The sequence below is a fragment of the Pristis pectinata genome, chromosome 22, assembly GCF_009764475.1.
Source record: "Pristis pectinata isolate sPriPec2 chromosome 22, sPriPec2.1.pri, whole genome shotgun sequence".
In the NCBI taxonomy this organism is placed as follows: domain Eukaryota; kingdom Metazoa; phylum Chordata; class Chondrichthyes; order Rhinopristiformes; family Pristidae; genus Pristis; species Pristis pectinata.
Genome location: NC_067426.1, coordinates 21,824,516 through 21,845,176, shown reverse-complemented (window position 1 = coordinate 21,845,176; position 20,661 = coordinate 21,824,516). Strand labels below are relative to the sequence as shown.

At 41.3% G+C, this 20,661-nt stretch overlaps 1 protein-coding gene across 7 annotated transcripts in view; it reads left to right on the top strand.

The window, feature by feature from the left end:
• The first annotated feature begins 3,139 nt into the window (after window positions 1–3,139).
• The window catches only part of macf1a (microtubule actin crosslinking factor 1a), a 426,068-nt gene continuing 408,546 nt past the window's right edge, over window positions 3,140–20,661 (top strand). For 4 of the 7 annotated variants that reach the window (XM_052036540.1, XM_052036543.1, XM_052036536.1 and 1 more), the window contains exon 1: window positions 3,140–3,561. In XM_052036540.1, coding sequence (XP_051892500.1) covers window positions 3,399–3,561 — 163 coding nt within the window. In that variant the 5' untranslated portion in view covers window positions 3,140–3,398. The remainder of the gene's footprint in view (window positions 3,562–20,661) is intronic. The other 3 variants (XM_052036542.1, XM_052036541.1, XM_052036539.1) reach the window with 1 other exon arrangement.

Below are 20,661 nucleotides of genomic sequence, written 5' to 3'. Positions count from 1 at the left end.
TGACCATTGGCGCCCGTGCAATGTGTTTATGTTAACAGGTTTACACGTTGGGAGGCGCGGACAGGGATTTCCAATTTTAATTGACAGCGCAAGTAAGAAGTTTATGGGGAATGTATCCAGTGATACGACATTCTGGATCCATTGTGATTTTGGCTGTAGAGAAAAACTGAGAGTTTATATTCATTTATCTGGTTTCCGACCGTGACTACCGCAACGCGGCGCTCACTGTCCCCGTGACCAGGGGGACATATCTCGGCTTCTTATTTCCCCAGTGGGCAATCGGAATTCCTCGCTGCCTCCAACCCATGTTTTCCGATTTTTTAAGGGAGTTGCCACCTGATCTGTCAGAATTTCGGGCGCGGATTTAACAAAGAGCAGAAAAGCGCCGCGACATTTGCACACATTCCGTGTTCCCTGCAGTTAATAGAACACGCGGTTGCGGGGCTTTCTCCCTCACGTTTCCTGCGGGCGAATTCCCTCCTGGATAACTGGAGATGCGAGAAGAAAGCCGCCGCCTCGCACCGCGTCCCAGCCGGACCTTGCCCCATTCGCTTGTCACTTGAGTTTTATTTGAACAAATGGACATTCCCAAACATCCCCGACAACCAGTGAACAAAGCGGAGACAGAAAGCAACCCCCGCCTGCAACAGACACACATACACTCACATGTACACATGTACACTCACACACAGACACACCCAGAGACACGCAGAGACAGACACACACCTCTGTGCTGACAGACACACAGTTCCAACGTGGAGGGTAATACCCACACCAGCACACGTTCGGATACACACATTGATCATTTTGACACGCATTCATTCAAAGACACCTACACTTAACAGCTGATGTCGCGCAGCTCCAGAGACCCAGGTTCAGCCCTCACCTTGCGTCCTGTCTGTGTGGAGTTTGCATGTTCTTCCCTTGTGTGGGTTTCCCCGGGTGCTCTGGTTTCCTCCCACGTCCCAGCAGATGTGCTGATGGGCCGAACAGTACACTGATCCGAGTGAGGGTGGCCAGCGGGAATTGGTGGGCAAGTCAAAGAGAATAGATCACGGGCAGAAGGGTGGGGGAGTGCGATTTATGGGATGGCTCTGACAGCTATCATGGGCTCGACGGCCGCATGGCCTCTTCCCTGTCCTCAGAAAATATATGAGGAATATAAAACTATTACGCACACGCATGTAGTTAGATCCTTACAAATGCCCACGCAGTAATAATGAAAAGATCACAAAGGCTGCTTCAATCTTTGGTCATATTGAATTAGTCGTCTTTGGCGCGGTCGCGACCAGCGGGTCTGTTCAGTCAGAGAATGGCTTTAATGCTTCCCAAAGCATTTCACAAAAGGTAATCGAATAAAAATCAACAACCAATCAGAGATAAACTCTGGCTATTAGATCCAAAATGTTGTTCAAGGATTATATGGAAGTATAATTCAAGATGACATGTTCTCCCTAATTCAAGATGACATGTTCTCCCTGTGAGGCTTCCCCCGGGTGCTCCCAGGTCCCCCCCCCCCCCACCAATTAATTGGCCCTAGTGTGTAGGTGAGTGGTAGAATCTGGGGGGTGGGGGGGGGGGGTTGCTGAGAATGTGGGATTAGTGAAAGGGATATGAGTGGTTTATGTCGGGTCTGGGTCATCTTTCGTGCTCTATTTCTACAGGAGGGGACGGTGTGGGAAGGGCCTAGACACCTGAAGGCACCATTGCATGAGTGAGTCATGAGGATTTCAGGATGCAGAATAGTCCAGAGTGTTTGGACTGTTTCAACTCTGAAACAGCTCACAAAGCTGTAATCTTTAAATCTGAAGCGTTGTGAGACTGGCTCGTGTAAGTGTCTTATGGGATATGATCTAGCTGACTATTTTGGAATGCTTAAATATTTCAAAGGCTAATTATTGTCAGGTAGATATCCATTCTATTGTTAAATTTGATTCAAATAAAATTAATTACACATTTGTTGAAACGTGGGTTATAAACGTGTCAAATGTTAATTTTCCCAGCCGTGTATTAATGACACTAGAACATGGTGGATTGTGGAATCTTTCTGTGTAGTTCGCTCCAGTGATGCTGCAATTAATTTCATTCTCTGGCCTATTCACTGGCCAGGATATATAACTGCCTGGCATTGTAACAATCATTCCAAGTGGTTGGAGATTAACACTAGAATTCCCAGTGAGAATTTCCCTCTGCACATTTCAGCTCATTCATTGGTTGATCGGTTGCTTCGTGGGATCACAGATCGGATTCACGCGACAAGCGCGCCCAGTCCGGACCAGGCAGGGGTCGGAATTAAATTAAATCATATCATTGCATTTGGGAAGAAGTCATCAGCATTTCATAAAGATGAATGGTCAAGTACATATAGCCGCATGTCCTTTTGTTTGAAAGGGATTTCTTTTAGTTGAAGGTTTGCTTAGGGAGAAGGTTTTAATCTTATTTGGTTTCAAAGTTTTCAAATAAGCATCAGAAATTAGATTTCTGATAAATCGGTCGAGGGCATCAGGTTCACTCTGGGTTACTGAAGAAAAGCGAACATTTCGAAATATATAAATAATGTGCAACTACAGTCGGTCGAAAACACTGACAGTGCATTTTAGATCAAGAATTAATCTGTTCGGCGATACTTTAAAATGATACACATTTGGGGAGAGCAGAATTAACATATCCGTACATCGAGCATTCATTCAATGTGAGAGGTCTACTGATTGGGATTATGTTACAGCAATAACATTTAATAAAATAAAAGGAAGGTGATTAATATAAAATGAATGAGTAACGCCGCTAGTCTGGACCAATCCGGGTTGTGTGGAGGCAGAACGGACCAGTCTAAGGTTATGATGCGCGGAGATAATCCGTGTTTTTCTTGCCGCTAGCAGTAATCTCCCTTTCGCTCTCTCTCGCTCTCTCTCATTGCGAGTTGAGGGCGTTTGGGAAGGGAGGGGAAAAGGCCAGGAATTCTAAACAGAAAAATCAGAAATTCTGCCAGTTCGCTTCATCTTGGTACCGCGCCGGGGTAATCGGAGGCGGTGTCTGAAACTGCTGATACAGGAGGAGATTTGCAGTGGGGGTTCCACGCCTGGATTGCCTGGTTTTAGAGAATAAATGGCAATCGGCGGATATTTAGTGACAGCCATTGCAGAGTCATAGGTCCATCCACGGTGTACACAGAAGACAACTGGTGTCTTCCACACCAGTCCACAACTCGGGCTGGGAACCTACATCTCTGCAGGTCGGGAGCAGCAAGGGTGTTTCGGCGTTTTATTTCACCGAAGGCATTTAAAGGAGACGGACGATCTCGCTTTCTTTTTATCCTGCACAGGGAGTGTTGCTGCTTCCCCCGGATCATTGTGTGAAAGGGGAACAAGAGAGGACTGCGACCTCCTTCCTCCCTCCCGATGTCTTCTTCCGACGAAGAGAGTGTGAGCGAGAGATCGGGAAGCCTGTCCCCGTGTCCAGGCGACACTCTGCCCTGGAACCTTTCTAAGCATCAGCGGTCCAAAAGGCAAAGCCAGGAGTCGGTGTTGGACCCGGCAGAGAGAGCCGTGGTCAGAGTCGCTGGTAAGAAATGGCTTTGAACGGGGTGAGAATGTGGGTCGTGAGCGAGCTGCTCTCAGCCCACGCTCTCAATCTGTATCAAATGCTTCATTTAATCGTTGGTGTTAAATGATACCAGGACGCGCGGTCGGCGATGTAATCAATTGCGATAATCAAATATGCAGAGGACATAAAAGAATCTCAGCCTCACGCTAGGGTAATGGTGCCCGAAGCACGTGTGTGGCGAGAAATGAACCGTGGACATCAGAAATGTCCTATTACAAACCAGCCGAGTTACGGATTATTCCCTTAGTCATGGTCTGATTCACAGCCTGAATCGCCCAACCTTCCGGTAGAATGCCTGTTGGTCAGACATGTCAACCTGTGACTGGGCACGGTTGTATTTTGTTCGCCTGGCGTTCTGGCTGCGTCCTGTTGTCACTCTCTCCTCCGCCTTCTCTGCTGTCCTGTTGGAGAAAGGCTGGTGATATGTGAGAGAACTGGGGATCCCTCTTTCTGTTAGAACCATGCGATTTGTCTGTTCGACTGCATTCTTCAGTAGGAGATACATACCAGGCCAAAATCTAGAATTTATGACATAAAAATCATTTTTCTCACCGAGTGACAATCGGGTTAATGGTATTATACCATAGTATCGTCAGCAACCAATCTTCTTTATTTAAAATTGCCCAGAATATGAGAAGGGCTGGTGGCTCGGTTGCCATGGTTCCTCCGGAGGTGTAGTTTGCATTCCTAATAGTCTGTCTGAAGTGTTACAAGTGAAACACCCGCCATCAATCCCGATACTACCATTCTCTCCAGCGAGGAAACGTACCAGTAAAACTGTTGCAAATTCTGAGAACTTAAACGTTAGTATTTCGAATGTATTAAAATAATTAAGCTATTGGGTAATTAAGGCATTGCCCGTTATCTGTCAATCTATGTACCTAGGTAGAGCCATATCAACGATTATAATATCTGGTTGAAAAAAAACATGGCTTTTTAATATATGGAACACGCAATAGTCCTTCTGACGAAATGTTATTTTACACAGAGGCGTGCCACACGAAAACCTGTCAGTAATTGTGAGTATAAATCGCCAAGCAATAATTCCAATAAATTGGACAACAGTCGACAATGCTATGTCCCCAGTTAATAGTTATAATGTAAAAATAAAATAATATTAATCAATAAAAACAATGCAGTCTTCCTGAAATGTGGAAAGAAAACAGACAAAAACACCATTCTATTTTCTTAGACTTGGGCGGGTCAGATGAAAACTGCAAATAACACTGAAATATTTATCAACCACCATCAATTTTTAAAATGCAGCCCTAAATACAAGCATTCCTAAAATATATACAGCATCAAATAATCCTGAAAAATTATAACCAATAATTTTGATGGTTAGTAAAACTGATTGTACTAACTATATTTGGAATATGTATTTCAGATATCAAGATTACTGCTTATAATTCAGATTCTTACTTCCCACAAATCACGTCGTGCAAAAATTAGTTTTGTAGAATTAGAGCTATAATATTAACCCAGTAAAACTAAGCAACAATCTTTTCTGTTCTGTAATATTAATCACTGGTCAATATTTCATTATTATAAAGCAGAAGCTAATTATCTTGTGATGTAAAAATCAAACCAGTAATGATGAGGCAGAAGCAACAATAAATCAAGCGCAAAATAAAAACAACCGTCAGTAATTCACTAGTTACTAGCAATAGTAACTAACTATTTAGTTAATAAATATGCAATATTCATATGACTGATATTCATATGAAATAAAACTTAGACATTTTTCCTATTATATAAAATGGCAATAATCACCAAATTCAAAAAGTAGATAATCCTGCATTATAAAAGACCAACCAATAATTCTATAATACAAAAATTACTCATGTTAATGTAATCAGTCAGTTACCTTGTCATAAAAATGATCAATCAACAATACCTCATCCCTGTTACATAAAATGCTAATCCTCATTCATATAAAAAATGAGCATATTTTCTGCAAAATAAAACAAACTGAATAGTAATTATCTTACAAAACAATAGCCAATACCCAACCAAAGATCAATGAAAAATAATACAATATAAATTGGAAATAATAATACTATTGTATAAAACAACTGCCAGAAATCATGTAATATGAATTATTAGCCAATATTCCCATGATATAGCAGTCATTATATAATATGCAATACACTTCATTGGTCATTATTCTTGAAGTACAAAAGTCAAATAAATAATATTGTAATGTTAAGTACTGGCCTATTAAATTCTGTAATCATAAACACAAACTGGCATTCCTTTATCCTGAGCACTAACCTTTCATTCTGTAATAATGTGAGGTATCTTGGTGGTGGTGGTGGTACTGGACTAGTAACCAATTTGATGATTTTTGGGCCAATACCAAATAAAATGCCAACTAAAGCTACCACAATGTCATAAAAATCGAAATGTTTCACTAATTTTCATAAAAATCTGTCAAATTTAGAATTAGACGCCAATAATGTTAATGACTAACATACTTGGTCCAAAAAATTCAAAATTTTGTAATTAAATATATTTCACTTAGAAGATGGACAGAATACACTTGTTTTTCTTTCTCTTTGTGTCTTTCTCTCCATATCTTTCTCAGCCTCTCTATTTCTGCTGCATTGGTTACAGGAATCAGAATTTCTGATTGAATTTTCGTTATATTGATGTCTCTGGGAAGACGTTTTGGATGATGGGGACACAAGGAACTGCAGATGCTGGAAACTGGATCAACAAAGAAAATGCTGGAGGAACTCAGCGGGTCAGGCAGCATCTGTGGAGGGAAATGGACAATTGACATTTTGGGTTGAGACTTTTCATTAGTATCTGGCTATCTCCCCTCTATCTTTCAGTCCAGATGAAGGGTGTCGACCTGAAACATTAACTGTCCGTTTCCCTCCAGAGATGCTGCCTGACCCCCCCGAGCTCCTCCAGCATTTTGTTTGTTGCTATTGGATTATGGGGATGGGAGAGAAAGGAGGCAGAGAGAGGAAGGTCCCTTGCTAACTGCTGTAGGGGAGATAAAGAGGGATAGAGGAGTGGATGGGAGGCTACAGGTGAGGTAAGTTGTAGTTCAAGAAAGAGAAAACGGTTGACCAGCCAACTCAGATGGAAAGAAATAAGGTCAGTAATGGGAGTGAATGTGTAATAAAGGAGAGGATGAATACTGGGGAAATGCAGGGTTAGCAGAGGGGACGGGTCTGAGGAAGCATAGGGAGTGGTAGTGTGAAGGTCTTCATGGTATTCTTTGCTTCTACAAAGTGATTTTAAGGAAGTGTGGAAAGGAGGAATATGGAGCTAGTGACAATGATACTAATTATCCATCCATAGCTCTGTGTACAGTAACTATTTCCAGGGCCCCCTGCTCAGACAGCATTTATCCACATATCCACATGCACCACCCGGGACATCCTCTCTTCTCTCCTCTTCCATCGGGTAGAAGATACAGGAGCCTGAGGGCACGTACCACCAGACTTAAGGACAGCTTCTACCCCACTGTAATAAGACTATTGAACGGTTCCCCTATACAGTGAGATGGACTATGACCTCACGATCTACCTTGTTGTGACCTTGCACCTTATTGCACTGCACTTTCTCTGTAGCTGTGACACTTTACTCTGTACTGTTACTGTTTTTACCCATACTACATCAATGCACTCTGTACTGACTCAATGAAACTGCACTGTGTAATGAATTGACCTATACGATCGGTTTGTAAGACAAGCTTTTCACTGTACCTCAGTACAAGTGACAATAATAAACCAATACCAATACCACTGCAGATCATGATAGTGTCAGGCACAATTCTCTATTTATACAGTTAACTGATTTCAGCCAGAAAGATCAGAGAGAGACTACAGCTAGCCTGAGTAACACTGGGGTCATTGCAGTAAAACTGGCCAGAACTCCCAGTGCTGATTGGTATCATGATCTCTGTTGGAAGTAATTAGCTCTTGAATGAAGGCAGAATGAAAAGTTCTGGACCAACTTTGAATATTGGAAAATATACTTTTTGAAATGCATATCTGGAGATCATAAAAAAAGGAGCAAGAGTAAGCTAGGTGACCCCTCAAGCCTGCTCCAGCATTCAGTAGATGGTTTGTCCTCTACCCACTTTCCTGCCAGATCCCTATAACCCTTGATCCCCTGTGGTGAAAGATCTAAGGCTTGAACATGACCTTGCATTCATAGCTCTTGGATGTAGAGGACTATCAAGATTCATAAGCATCCGAGAGAAGAAATTCCTCCACATCTCCACCTTAAGTGGGTGTTCTTTTATCCTTAGAACATGCTCTGTGGTTCTGGATTCCCCCACCAAGTCATAACATCCATCCTGTTAAGAACATTCAAAATCAAATATGCCCCAATAAAATCATGTCTCATTCTTCTAAGCTGTCGCAAAGTCATAGCACATGCAGATAAATTGTTCCATGTTATTTGCATAACACAGGTAAGTTTTCACCTTTGGGAACACCCTTTACAGGGAGTTGCTCAAGGTATGACAAGAAACTGGGTGCCATTTGCACAGTTTAAAAGCTTGTAACAGCTTAAATTGTTAATAATGATGGGGTTTGATCAGGGACAGTGGAACTTTGGACCCGCAAGTACCATGCCTCCCCCTCCACCCCTCTTTCCCCATCCATCCCTACACCTGCTCTGGACTTTAGTACTTTGATATATTACTGTCAACTGGTCAACTTGCACAAACACAACACATTCTAACTCCTTCCCTCACAACCCTGTCCCCCTTACCATTCTATAAACATCCACAAACAGCCTGAGGCCATTGCTATGGTCTTTGGAAGATAGCAATTGTTTTGGGTGTACAATGTCTGGATGGAACAATACACCAACAGAGAACATCTAAATTTTCAGGCCAGGACATTGAAATTATGATAAAGTGAGACTCAGAAAGAGAGATTCTTTGAGGTCAAACATGATAGAACTCTCAGCAAAGTTATCCAACGTCTGCCAGGAAGTAATAACCATCAGCAATGTGTTGCCTGCTTGAAGACAATGTTGGAAGTGGCTTCATGATATTGCTGTCTTAAAGTAGGGAAAGACAATTTCATTCTACTAATTCAGGGTGGAAAACCCTTAGCACACTAACACCTCCTCTCCCTCATATTAAATATAGATGCACTTAGCAATAACAATTCTTCCATTGGCATCATATACAACAAGTTCTTTCTATTACTCTGCCACAATCCACTGGTCTTGCCTCGTACTGTGCAGGTAGCTGCTTTCTGGCTTTCTTCCAAATCCTCCAGAATACATCTTTCTGAGCATTTGCTGTGTGAATATGAAAGTGGACCCCATGTTCTCACATGCATTCTGGCCCAGTGGCTCAGCTACTCACTGCTCTTACATGCTGAGACATAATGTGAGATGAACAAGGCAAAATGTTTAGTTCTAGCACTTTCATATATCATTACTAAAAGCATAGAATTATGACCTAGCTGTTTTTTACAGCCTTATGCAACTGTAAAAAAATGTTTTTTTTTCTGAAATAAAAGACAGTATTAAACGTTTCCAACTCATTTTGTGTCACTCCAGAAATTCAGTTAGGCACTACCTGGCAAGAAGTGATCTCTGAGATGACATTGGTTGCCATTTAATGCTCTTTTTGGAGCATTGCAGAGGAAACTGTATCAGGTTATCCCAGCAACAGCCAGTCCTGGGTCAACCTGGCTTCTCAGTCCTGTGTCTGATTAGAATGCCTTTCAGCTAAGCCAATTACTTACTGTTCATCCTTCAAGTCCCACCACCCTCCACAGTGTACCTACCCAGGTCTCCAGCGCATCCCTCAACCACCACTCTGTGCTCCCTGACTTGAAGATACCTTCTGTGAAAGTGACTCTCTGATCTCCTCTGAGGCAACTAGTCAAATGCTGGTTAGCCCATGTCCTCTTTGTGGAGTTTGTACATTCTTCCTGTGAGCACGTGACTTTCCTCCAAGTGTTCCAGTTTCTCCCAGATCCCAAACATGTGTGGGTTAGAAAGTTAATTGACCACCATAATGTGCTGCTAGTGTGTAGGTGAGTGGTAAAATCCAGAGCAGGGGTAGAGGGAGTGAAGTTGATGGGAATGTTGGGAAAATAAAATGAGTTAGGGTTAGATTAGTGTAAATGTGAGTGCTTAATGGTTGGGATAGACTTGGGCTGTGCCCAATGACTTCTGATCTCTGAGAGGAGGACTGGACAGCACAGTTTTGGTTCAGAGAAAGTGTACTGCCCAATCACTTGTGCCTGAGGCCTCGAGTCTTTGTACCCTTATATGATGAGATAGACTCTTGACCTCACAATCTACCTTGTTATGACCTTGCACCTTATTGTCTACCTGCAGTGCATTTCCCTGTAGCTGTGATACTTTACTCTGTACTCTGTTATCATTTTTACCTGTACTACCTCAATGCACTCTGTACTAACTCAATGTTTCTGCACTGTATAATGAATTGACCTGTATGATCAGTACGCCATACAAGGTTTTCACTGTACCTCAGTACAAGTGACAATAATAAACCAGTACCAACACTAATTTTCACTGGAAGGCCAACAACCAAAACAGTTATTGGCACCCTAGCACTTTTCCCATCTAATACACCCCTTAGTAGGCACTGGAATTTCTAGGGAAACATTTTTACACTATTAGAAACACTCTGGTGTTTACTTTGAGCTAAGGCAGCTGCAAAGCATATTTTCAGTTTTATTTGAGACTCAAAATGCTCCAGAGCTGGAATAATGACCATTGTGTGACTCACCTTGTTTAATTCTAATAGTCGAGTAGAAGATTGTTCATGGCTGCCTCTCTTTTAGGCATCTGTGGTCTTTTAAAAGTAGTCTGAGAAACCTGAGACGTTTAGTTGCTAAATAATTTATTTTCATAACGTGTACCTTCTAATAATACAGTACAGTTTATTAAATGTTTATTAGCTTGATTTCCACCATATCTTGCTGTCACATCCCCTCCTCACCCCCCACATCCTCACACCACTCAGTCTTCTTCGCTGCACCATTTTCGGCAGAGCTTTTAACACAACCAATATATCAAATCACTCTGGAATTCACCCTTTCTCCCATTCTTTATTGCTATTTCTCATTCTATTTTGGAAACCTATTCTTTCTGTGTTTTCTCTCACTTCTGACCGGTTCTGACTCCAATTGTGAAACAGTTTGGGGCAATTTTCTGCATAAATTTGTTATTTAATGATTTCTCAGATACAAGTGGTTTACAATGAAGTGCTTTGATGTGCAATAGCTATTATCATGCAGGCAAATAATCTGGTGGCCATTTCAATGCAGTAAGCCTTTCAAACACTAGAGACGTGAATAACCAATTGACAACAACAAAGCAGTACGTCCCCAGCAATGGATTATCATCCTAAATCAAGTGCTCGGGTCTTTGAGTAGGCTAAATTCCACAATCTTCTGACTTTGTGACAGAAAACAATCTAATCCAATATTGTACATTAATATGCAAATTATGCAATTATAATTACTTAATTATACTTACATGAAAAGCAAAGTTAAGTTTTGTCAATAAAACATTTACCTTTAAAACATTTATTTTCAGGAATACAGACCTATCAACCAATGCCCTTGACTCTCCTATCACTATTCCTGGGGATGTCCCATCTCACTGGCAGGACAGACTCACCGGAGGTGGCAGTCAGGAGGGAGTGGCCCTGGAAGTCTTCAACAAAACCTCTGTACCCCACGAAATCTCATGGCTTCAGCCAAACAGGGGCAAGGAAACAACCCATGTTTGCCTGAAACCATCTACCATCCTCCTTCGGCTGATGAATCAGTACTTCTCCATTTTGAACACTGTACACTGGAGCAAAGGCAATGCAGGAGACTTTAATGTCTACCACTAAGATGGGCTTAGGGTTCCACTTCTTACTGAGGTAGCTGATTTCTGAAGGACTTAGACTGGACCTGTGGCAAGTGGTCAAACAACATGAGCAAAAATCTACTTGACTTAACCCTCATTCACCCATCATTCACGGACACATCTGTTATGGGGAGAAGGTGGAAGAATGGGGTCAAAACAAAAAAACAAAAATGAATGGTGAAGCAGACTCAATGGGCTGAATGGCCTAATTCTGCTCCTATATCTTATGGTCTTATGGTTCATGACAGTACTGGTAGGAGTGCTTGTGGAAACAAAATATTGTCCTCATATAGAGGATAATCCTCTATGTCGTGTGGCACAATTGCCATGTAAAATTGGATAGATTCAGAATTAATCTCACAATTTAAAACTGGGGCATAAAGAAGATGTTGGGCCATCAGCTGAAAGTATCATAGTCAGGCACATCCCTCACTTTAATGTTACCATAAAACCAGGCAAACAAACCTCGTTCATTGAGGAAAGCAGAACAGCCTGCCAGGTGCAGCATTTTTATCAAAAATGAGGTGCCAACCTGGTGAAGCTACATTATAGAATTAAACAGCAGAAGCAGTGTGCAGAGCTAAATGGCTCCACAACCAACAGATCAGATCAAAGTTCCACAGACCTGTCATGACCAGTTTTGTGTGCTGGTGGAGAGTTATGCCAATAACAGATGGAGGAGACTCCCATTCTCAGTGATGGTGGAGCCCAACATCTGACTGCAAAAAGTTGAAGCATTCACAACTATCTTCAGCCAGAGCTGCCAATGATCCCCTTTTGCTTCTACCTGAGGTTTTATTGATGAAAGAAGCCATTCTTCAGTCAATTCTATTGACTTTATGTGATACCAAGTATCTTCTGAGTGTTCCAGATACAATATAGACCTGGAATCTGACATCCTGGATATGATACTGCACAGTCATGTTCCAGAGCTAGTCATAACTCTAATGAAGGTGTTCCAGAATAACTACAGCATTGAAACCTGCACAGCAGAGTGGAAAATTGCCCGGGTAAACCTGCCCCACATAAAATAGGACAGATACAGTCTGGCCAATTACATCCACTGGTTTATTCCTAATCATCAGCAAAGTGATGGAAGTTAATATTAACAATGTTATCAAGTCATCCTTACTCAACGAGCTTTAGGTTCTGCCAGGATCATTTGGCTCCAGACCGCATGATTTTAAAACATTGTTTCTACATGTATGCATCAAGTGAATAATGAACCTGTTTATCATATCATCAAGTTTAATTTTATTTAAAATAAGAACAGAAAATGCTGGGAACACTCAGCAGGTCAAGCAACACACATGAAAAGAGAAACAGGGTTAATGTTTCAGGTCTGTGGCCCTTGGTCAGGTTGAACTCCCCCAACAAAGGGTCTTTGACCTGAAAAATTAACTCTGTTTCTCTCTCCACAGATGCTCCTGGCCTGCTGAGTACCTTTAGCTGTTCTGATCTAGGCACACAAAGACTCCACCAAGTGGAACACTTCTACTTTTGTGCTGATAGCTCCCACATACTTACAACTTTGCTGCTACTTTATAAACCTAAAATTAATTCCTTTGAATTAGGGCAGAATGTTTAAAATTATCATTTGCTCTGTTAGATTACAGCATTTATAAAGGCTACAACTCAGATGAAGCATAAATAAAATGAAATTGCTAGCTCCAAGTAAATGTTTAGAGGGACATCTAATTCTCTCAACCTGCCAATAATGGGGGAAGGGGTTAGTTAAAACTGAATGGAGAAATTAACATCCTGTTTATGCCATTTTTATAACAGCTTTTAACTGTTCACATTTTTCCACAAAATACATGAGTTGTTGGTCAGTGATCGTGATTACAGAATAATACAGGTCTGCACCAGGTCTGTCACAACACTTACATCCTCTGCCTGTCAGCCATTTCTCTACTATTCCAACCATCAAGGATTGCCAGAGAATGGCTGTTCTATATCTACTTTTAGTTGTTCACCTTTTTACGGAATTGAGATGACTGACAAAAGCAGGGAGTGTTTCATGAAAGTGTGCAACTATGGATTCTGTGAATCAGGACCTTTGACGTAATATTGGGCCCCAGTGAAAGACTTCCAGGGATTTTGCTGCAGCTGCTTTCACTTGTATATACACTGGGCACATATAGCCTTCAAGACACAGGAAGACCAGCCAGGAGCATTCACTGACAGGGGAAAGGATTTCACTCAATCAATGTGTTATTGGTCAGTGATCGCTATTACAGAATAATAAGGTCTGCACCAGGTCTGTCACAGCACCTACATCCTGCACCAGTCAATCATTTCTGTACCACACCAACCATCAAGGGATGCCAGAGGATGGCTGCGAAAGAACTAGTGCTTCCTAAATATGGCTGATGAAGTCCTTTTATAACCCATACATATTAATCCAATACAATCACAAGCCAAGGAATGATTATTGAACACATAAGACGGCTATGGTAACAATTGTTTAGGTACTTGGAGAGGTCTGGGTGTTCACAATAGTGCAACAATGCATGTTGAACAATCGTGTAAGCCAAAGGGCCTGTGGACTCAGGAAAAAAAAGGTAGAAGGAGTTCATCCATCTGATGGAGAAGACTTGGGTAAAAAGGAAAGAGCAGAAGAGGGAATGCCTCGACAAAATACAGAAGCTAGAGGTCCAGGGGTAAGATGATTTCTCCATCACTTCCCAGAAAATAATACACCCTCTCCTTCTGAGTTAATTACACAGACCACCTTCATTGCCCTCCTGCATTTCAGAAAATTTAAATATTCAATGGCTAAAATGTATTATATCCTGACAATGCAGATATAACATTATATGAAGCTATATAGCAGTCAAAGATAGCAACTGAGATAAAGTCAGTTCTTTAATGTCAAAATAATATTAACTCACCATGCTGTTCATCATGGGACTGACATGAGCGTTTGGCATAACTGGTGAAAGGCTGTTGATGCTCACTTCAGGATCCTTGAGGTGCTTTTCAACCTCTGGCTGGTCAAGTCTGAGTGAATCCAGCTGAAGAATGCAGTACTTAGTTATTGCCAGGACAGTCTGTTATATCCGATTTGTTAGCATCACAGGTACGAGCTGAGGGGAAGCAAAGGAGGAGTTATACTGACATCTTGAAGAAATAGCCCCATGGGTCACTCCCAAAGTGGTACTCCCAAAGAGCTCCAGCTCAACATTTCTACTGATCTCAGAGAACACACTGGGGCAGATCAGTGATGCCTTTGAAACTCTGGACATGTTGTCAAATTAGAGACAGGGTTGGTGTGCACAGGAGACGGAGTTCAAATGAATGCAGTTTGAGGTTCCAGGAGAACTCCTGGTGTGCAGCTGACACTGAGGTGAGGACACATTGTGTGGTAGACAATAAAATGCTTTTGCCCTGTGACAGAATAGCACACAAGTTGGAAGCAGATTTGCCCAAATCTGCTGTTACGGCAGGGCAACATTTTAGTCCTTCATTTACTTGAATGCAAAAAGGGAGTTTTCTTTTGAAGGCTGAGCCCCTGAAGTCAGTCTATCTCTTCCCTTCATCAGAGCTTGGAAATGGGTTTTCCCTATGGTAAACTAGCTGATGGGTTGCCTGAGCTACTAGACCCAGCTTCTGCTCACACCAGGGGCCTCCAAACTGCTTTAACTCAATCAAGTGCCAATCTCTATGCTTGTGCTTGGGAGAGATGAGTCCATGATGGTGCATCTTTCAAATAATCATTCTTTCCCAAATCTGCTATTACATGGTCAAAGTGCCAAGTAGATCCTTGAGCATGGATAAGAACTAGCATAAAATGGAAAATGCAGGAAACATTCAGCGGGTCAGGCAGCATTTGTGAAAAGAGAGGAAGTTAATGTTTCAGATCAAAGACGCTTCATAAGGGAGTTCTTTCTGATGCAGAGATTTCAAACTGAAACATAAAACTCTGTTTCTCTTTCCACAGATGCTGCCTGACCTGCTGAGTATTTCCAGTACTCTCTGTTTTTATTTCAGACTTCCAGCATCTGCAGTTTTATGATTTTTCTAAGAACTGGCATACTGTTGACAGGCCAGACAGTGGCAAATGCTAAACGTCACTATACAACATGATGTTGGCAAGCTGGTTAAATGTGCAATTGTTTAAGAAAAGGGTACAAATAATAGTTAAGTAACTTGCTCACTGTAGCCCCCAGCCCACCCAGCTCCATTTCACTGCTGAATTGACCTGTAATTCACACGCACTCACCCCTTACTCTTTTGCTATAAGACAAATTTTTATCTTGCAAAAACAAAGGGATACTTAGTGAGTGACTCTTGAATAAGAATATGCACTTAACTTATTAGTTAGTTCATGGGTTTGTGAGTTGAGAAGGGAAAAGACTATGTGTTATCAGAATAGTAGGACAATGAGTAGACTTGATGACAAATGAGTCATCACGGGAGTTCATTTTTCAATGAATGTCTCCAGGTGAGAACTGATTATTGATAAAATCCAGCAGTGAAGCAGAAACCAACAGATAAGGGTAAGTTTGGAATAAGAAACAGAAGCAGCACAAAATTTTCTGATTGATGGAGAGGATATGATGCAGAGCAGGGAACTGTTGAAGGTGCTGAGGAATGAAGGAGTGATGTTAGCAGATGAAATGAAGAAAAATAGAGATATTAAGTCCATGGTCCATGCTTTCAGCTGAAGCCCTAAGCTCTGGAATTCTCTACCAAAATCTTGTACTACCTCAAATCACTGTTGTAATGAAATGGTTTGTATGGATGGTATGCAAGACAAGTTTTTCACTGTACCTTGGTACATGTGACAATAATAAACCAATTTACCAATTTACCAACCTCTGCATCTCTACCTCTCTTTTCTCTTTAATACATCTCACTTAAAGCTATCCTTTTGATCAAGCATGTGGCCAACTCTCCTAATATCTCCTTCTGTGGACTGCTGCCTTTTTTTTTGTTTAATAGTGCTCTTGAGAAGAACTGTTTGCTACACTGGAGTTTCTGTATAAATGGAAGTTGATGTTGAAGTTCTCTTAGGCTAAGTGGTCATTTAATTGAGGTGTTCATAATCGAAAAGGATTTTCATAAAGCAGGTAGGTGTGGACACTATCTCTACTAGTTGGATGACAAAAGTAGCCAGAGTACAAAAGTTTATCATAAACATAGAACAGTACAGCACAGTACAGGCCCTTTGGCCCACAAGGTTGTGCCGATATTTTATCCTGCTCTAAGATCCATCTAACCCTTCCCTCCCACATACTACCCCCCCCACCCCCACCCCCATTTCTCTATCATTCATGTGTCTAAGAGTCTCTTAAATGTCCCTAATGAATCTGCCCCCACAACCTCTGCCGGCAGTGCATTCCATGCACCATGCACTCACCACTCCCTGTGTAAAAAACTTACCCCTGACATCCCCCTTATACCTTCCTCCAATCACCTTAAAATTATGTCTCCTCGTATTAGTCATGGTCACCCTGGAAAAAAGTCTCCGTCTGTATGAAAATAAGAAAAATGTCAGGGAGTAACTGAGGACAATTTCTATTTTAAAATAAAAGCAGGGAATAATGGAAATACTCAGCAGGTCAGGCAGCACCCGTGAAGTGGAAGAATAATGATTGTTCCAAGTTGATGAATTTTCATCAGAACTAGGAAAAGGTAGAAATCAAGCATGTTTTAAGTTGCAGAGATAGTGGGGCAGTGGAAGCAGTGTTGTTGGGGAGGTGGCTTAGTGAGTGGAAGGCTGCACAGTGGAATTAGGTTAATGTGCATAAGAAGAGTGGAGACAGTCAATTTCACACCAGGCATTTGTAATGAATAGATTAAGAAGCAAGAGAGAGGAGTCCAAATGGGTTAGGAATTCTGAAGAATGCAGTCTGGGGTGAAGACTCCTGGCAGAAGAAGTTAATACAGAGGTGAAGGCAGCAGATTTTTCAATTTTACCTAGTGAATTGTTATGATCTGAAATGCATTGTCTGAAAGGAGAGAGAGAACAGATTCAATAGCAACATTTAAAACGGAACTGGATATTTGCTTTAAAAGAAAAAAAAAGTAATTGCTGTGCTCTGTTAAAGAACAGGCAAGTGGAAGTAATTAGTTCTTTCATTGGGCCTGTGGGCTTCCTTTCTGCAGAGAATTCTGATTCTAATGGTGGGTGGTCTTGTTGAATGAGATGTGCAACATGCTAGGGAAGAGATTCATTTTAACAATAGCGAAAAAAATAGGGAAGGGCTTTTGAAGGTTGGCTTAACCCAGAGCACAGCAACCTTGTTCACACTCTTGGTGTCCTAGCGCTCATTGCAAAATTTGTCTTGTGAAAATCAAAAGCGACTGCAGATGCTGGATATTTAAAATAACAACAGAAAATGTTGGAAATACTCTGCAGGTCAGGCCGCATCTGTGGGAAGAGAGAGCTAACATTTCAGGTTGGAGATCCTTTGTCAGAACTGGGGAGGAGACAAAAGTTTGTTGAGCTGCAGGGAGGGTGGAGGAGGGGGGGTGTTCCGGGTGACCATGGGGATAAGCTGTAAACAGGTTATCTGGTCAATGAGTGAATGGGAACAATTAGAGAATGAGCACTTTATTTCCACCTTAAAACTGCTCTAAGTCATGTCAACTGAAATGCAACATGCAAAATTAATCTAATAATTAATTCCAGCGCAAATGGGTTTTAAAAACCTTGTTTCCTCTGAAACTATGCTACTTTATCCTCACTGAGATCTCTGACCTTCTGCTACATTAAGAATGAAGACATGTTTGCCTTGTTTGTTTTCCCCATGAAGCTTAGGGTGATGATTGCTCTCAGCTTCCAACCCTCAAGATCATTCCAGGCTGCTGTTACAGATTTCTGCCACATTAGTGTGCTACTCACGGTTGCATTAGGGAGGTCATGCAAACTACATAATCAGGAGAAGGAGACTTCATTTACTTTTCCTTCATTCCTCAGGAGCAGGCATGAGCATGTGCTTATATTACAGGATTTTGCAAAGTGCAGCCATTCTGGTGCCCTCATAGAGAACCCCTGACTATCTCCGACCAGGAGTACCAGCCATCATCTTGGAGGGTCCCTCTGGCCCCCTTCCACAAAGAACATGTTTCCTGTGGGTGATGTTCTTCATTAGCTTTTCCAGATACCTTCAATCATTAAAAGGTACGCTCCATCCTGCCTCCTAACATTGTAACATCATTTAATCAGTGGCAAGCACCATAGCTAGAAGAGTGTCACTTGTAAGTCCCTCTAAGAACTGGCCGTAAAGGTGAAATCTGCTGGATACATGCTGGCAATAACGGGCACTTACAACATATCACAAGGGAATGTTGCACTGAAACCCATAAAATCTGCTTCAGCTTGGCATAATGCAGGGAAACATGATAACACTCTTCTGTGAACATTGCAATTCTGTGAAGATTTTTTCTCTTTGTGCAATTTTCTCAAACACTGTTGGGGGCACACTTTTTGTGAGCAATTTCTAGCCCACTAAGTTGTAATAACTGCAGAATAACCTCTCTGGACTCAGCAAGCACAAGTTGTGAGTGTGATGTTATTCCCTCCATTCCATGATATCAATTGCAATGATTTAGAATAATAAAATATATATTTAACAGTTTTTTATCTGTATATGAAATTTCAGCTTCTTCTGTAAGTCTTAAACTTTATTGTTATTTCTAAAAGGTGTTTAGAAATGTTAATTATAATTACTGCATTCCACTTTCTAGTTTACTGCCTATGAAAATTCCTCAGTCTGATTGGGTGGAGAGCCTGCTTGATGATTTTTCACTGTTCCTGGATATCACAGATGCCCTATAGAAGACTCCAGATTGAAAGTCACAGCAGGAAAGTGGAAATCCAAGACGTTGTAATCATCCTTTTATGAGCTCAGCAGTCAGCAATATTGCATTGCTGCTGATTACAAATTCCAGGCCAATAGTTTACAATGTTTGCAGCAGCAGCTACATATTGATTGCAACAGTGAGTGGTATTTACTGAGCATCCAGCATCACTGGTGACCCACATGGCTGGTTCCAGCTGGTATGTACTACATTTGCCTGATTTGTCAATGTCTAGGGATTTTGGTCATATCACTAAATCATCAGCATTTGTCTGATTTTGGTTGTGTGAAGCACATGCAGGTATTTGGAAAACAAATTAGAGGAAACTCTTTTTATTGCACAACAAATCACTGGCAAGGAGGTGGAAAGGCAGCCCAATTTTGAAGCAATTCCCCCATTTCTGCTTTAATGAGTAAACAACAGTTTTGAATCTGACTCAGACTGCAATGTTCATGTCCCAAAGCAAAACATTGTGAGTTCAAGTCCTGATCCAGAAGCTTAATCATAGAAAATCTAAACTAAATTGCACAACACATTGTCAGAGGTGTTGCCTTTCAGGTAAGGTGTTAAATAGAGGCCTCCAGTTCTCTGTCAGATGAACGTAAACAATACCATGGCTCTTTCTCATAGAAGAGCAAGAAAGCTATCTTTGACAGTGCAATCCATATCTATCCCTCCATCAACAGAATATCTGCTCTTTATACCACTGTACGATAGACTCTCGCATTGAGTAAATAAGCAGTTGTATTTTTTATGTTACAACAAGGACTCTACTTCATTGGCTGTGAAGTACATCCCAAGGTTGTGAAAAGATATCCTGCTATAATTCTTTCATGATTTGTTTAGATTATTTTATCTACCATATCACCTCAGTGGGAGATAATGGCATTTGGAATGGGAAGAATATATAAGTTTGAAAATAATATGATTGCTATGAGGAGGGCAAGGAGACAGTGAGGTTACTTGTGTTAATGTATGAAGAAGTCAAGGAGACATTGTACCACCGCTGGTTCACTGGGGTGTTGTCAGTGTCATTGTGCACCCTCTAACTGAAGTGTGGGGCACAATCTGAAATGCAGAGAATTGTACCCTTTCCTCTATTTTCCAACACTCAGCTCCGAGATTCCACTTGAACTTACCAAAAGCACTATGTGCATTCTGAAGAAAACAATTAATTTTATTCAAATTGAAACATTGTTTACTCTTTCACAAAATGAATCATAAACATTATTTCTGAGCCCACGCTCCCCGGGTATCTTTACCGTAAGTAAATTTTCACAATGATGGGAATAAACATTCTTTATCTAGATTATTTTATTGTCTCTATGTTCAGTGGGAAGAACATTTCTTGTGAGGTGAGTAGCTGTG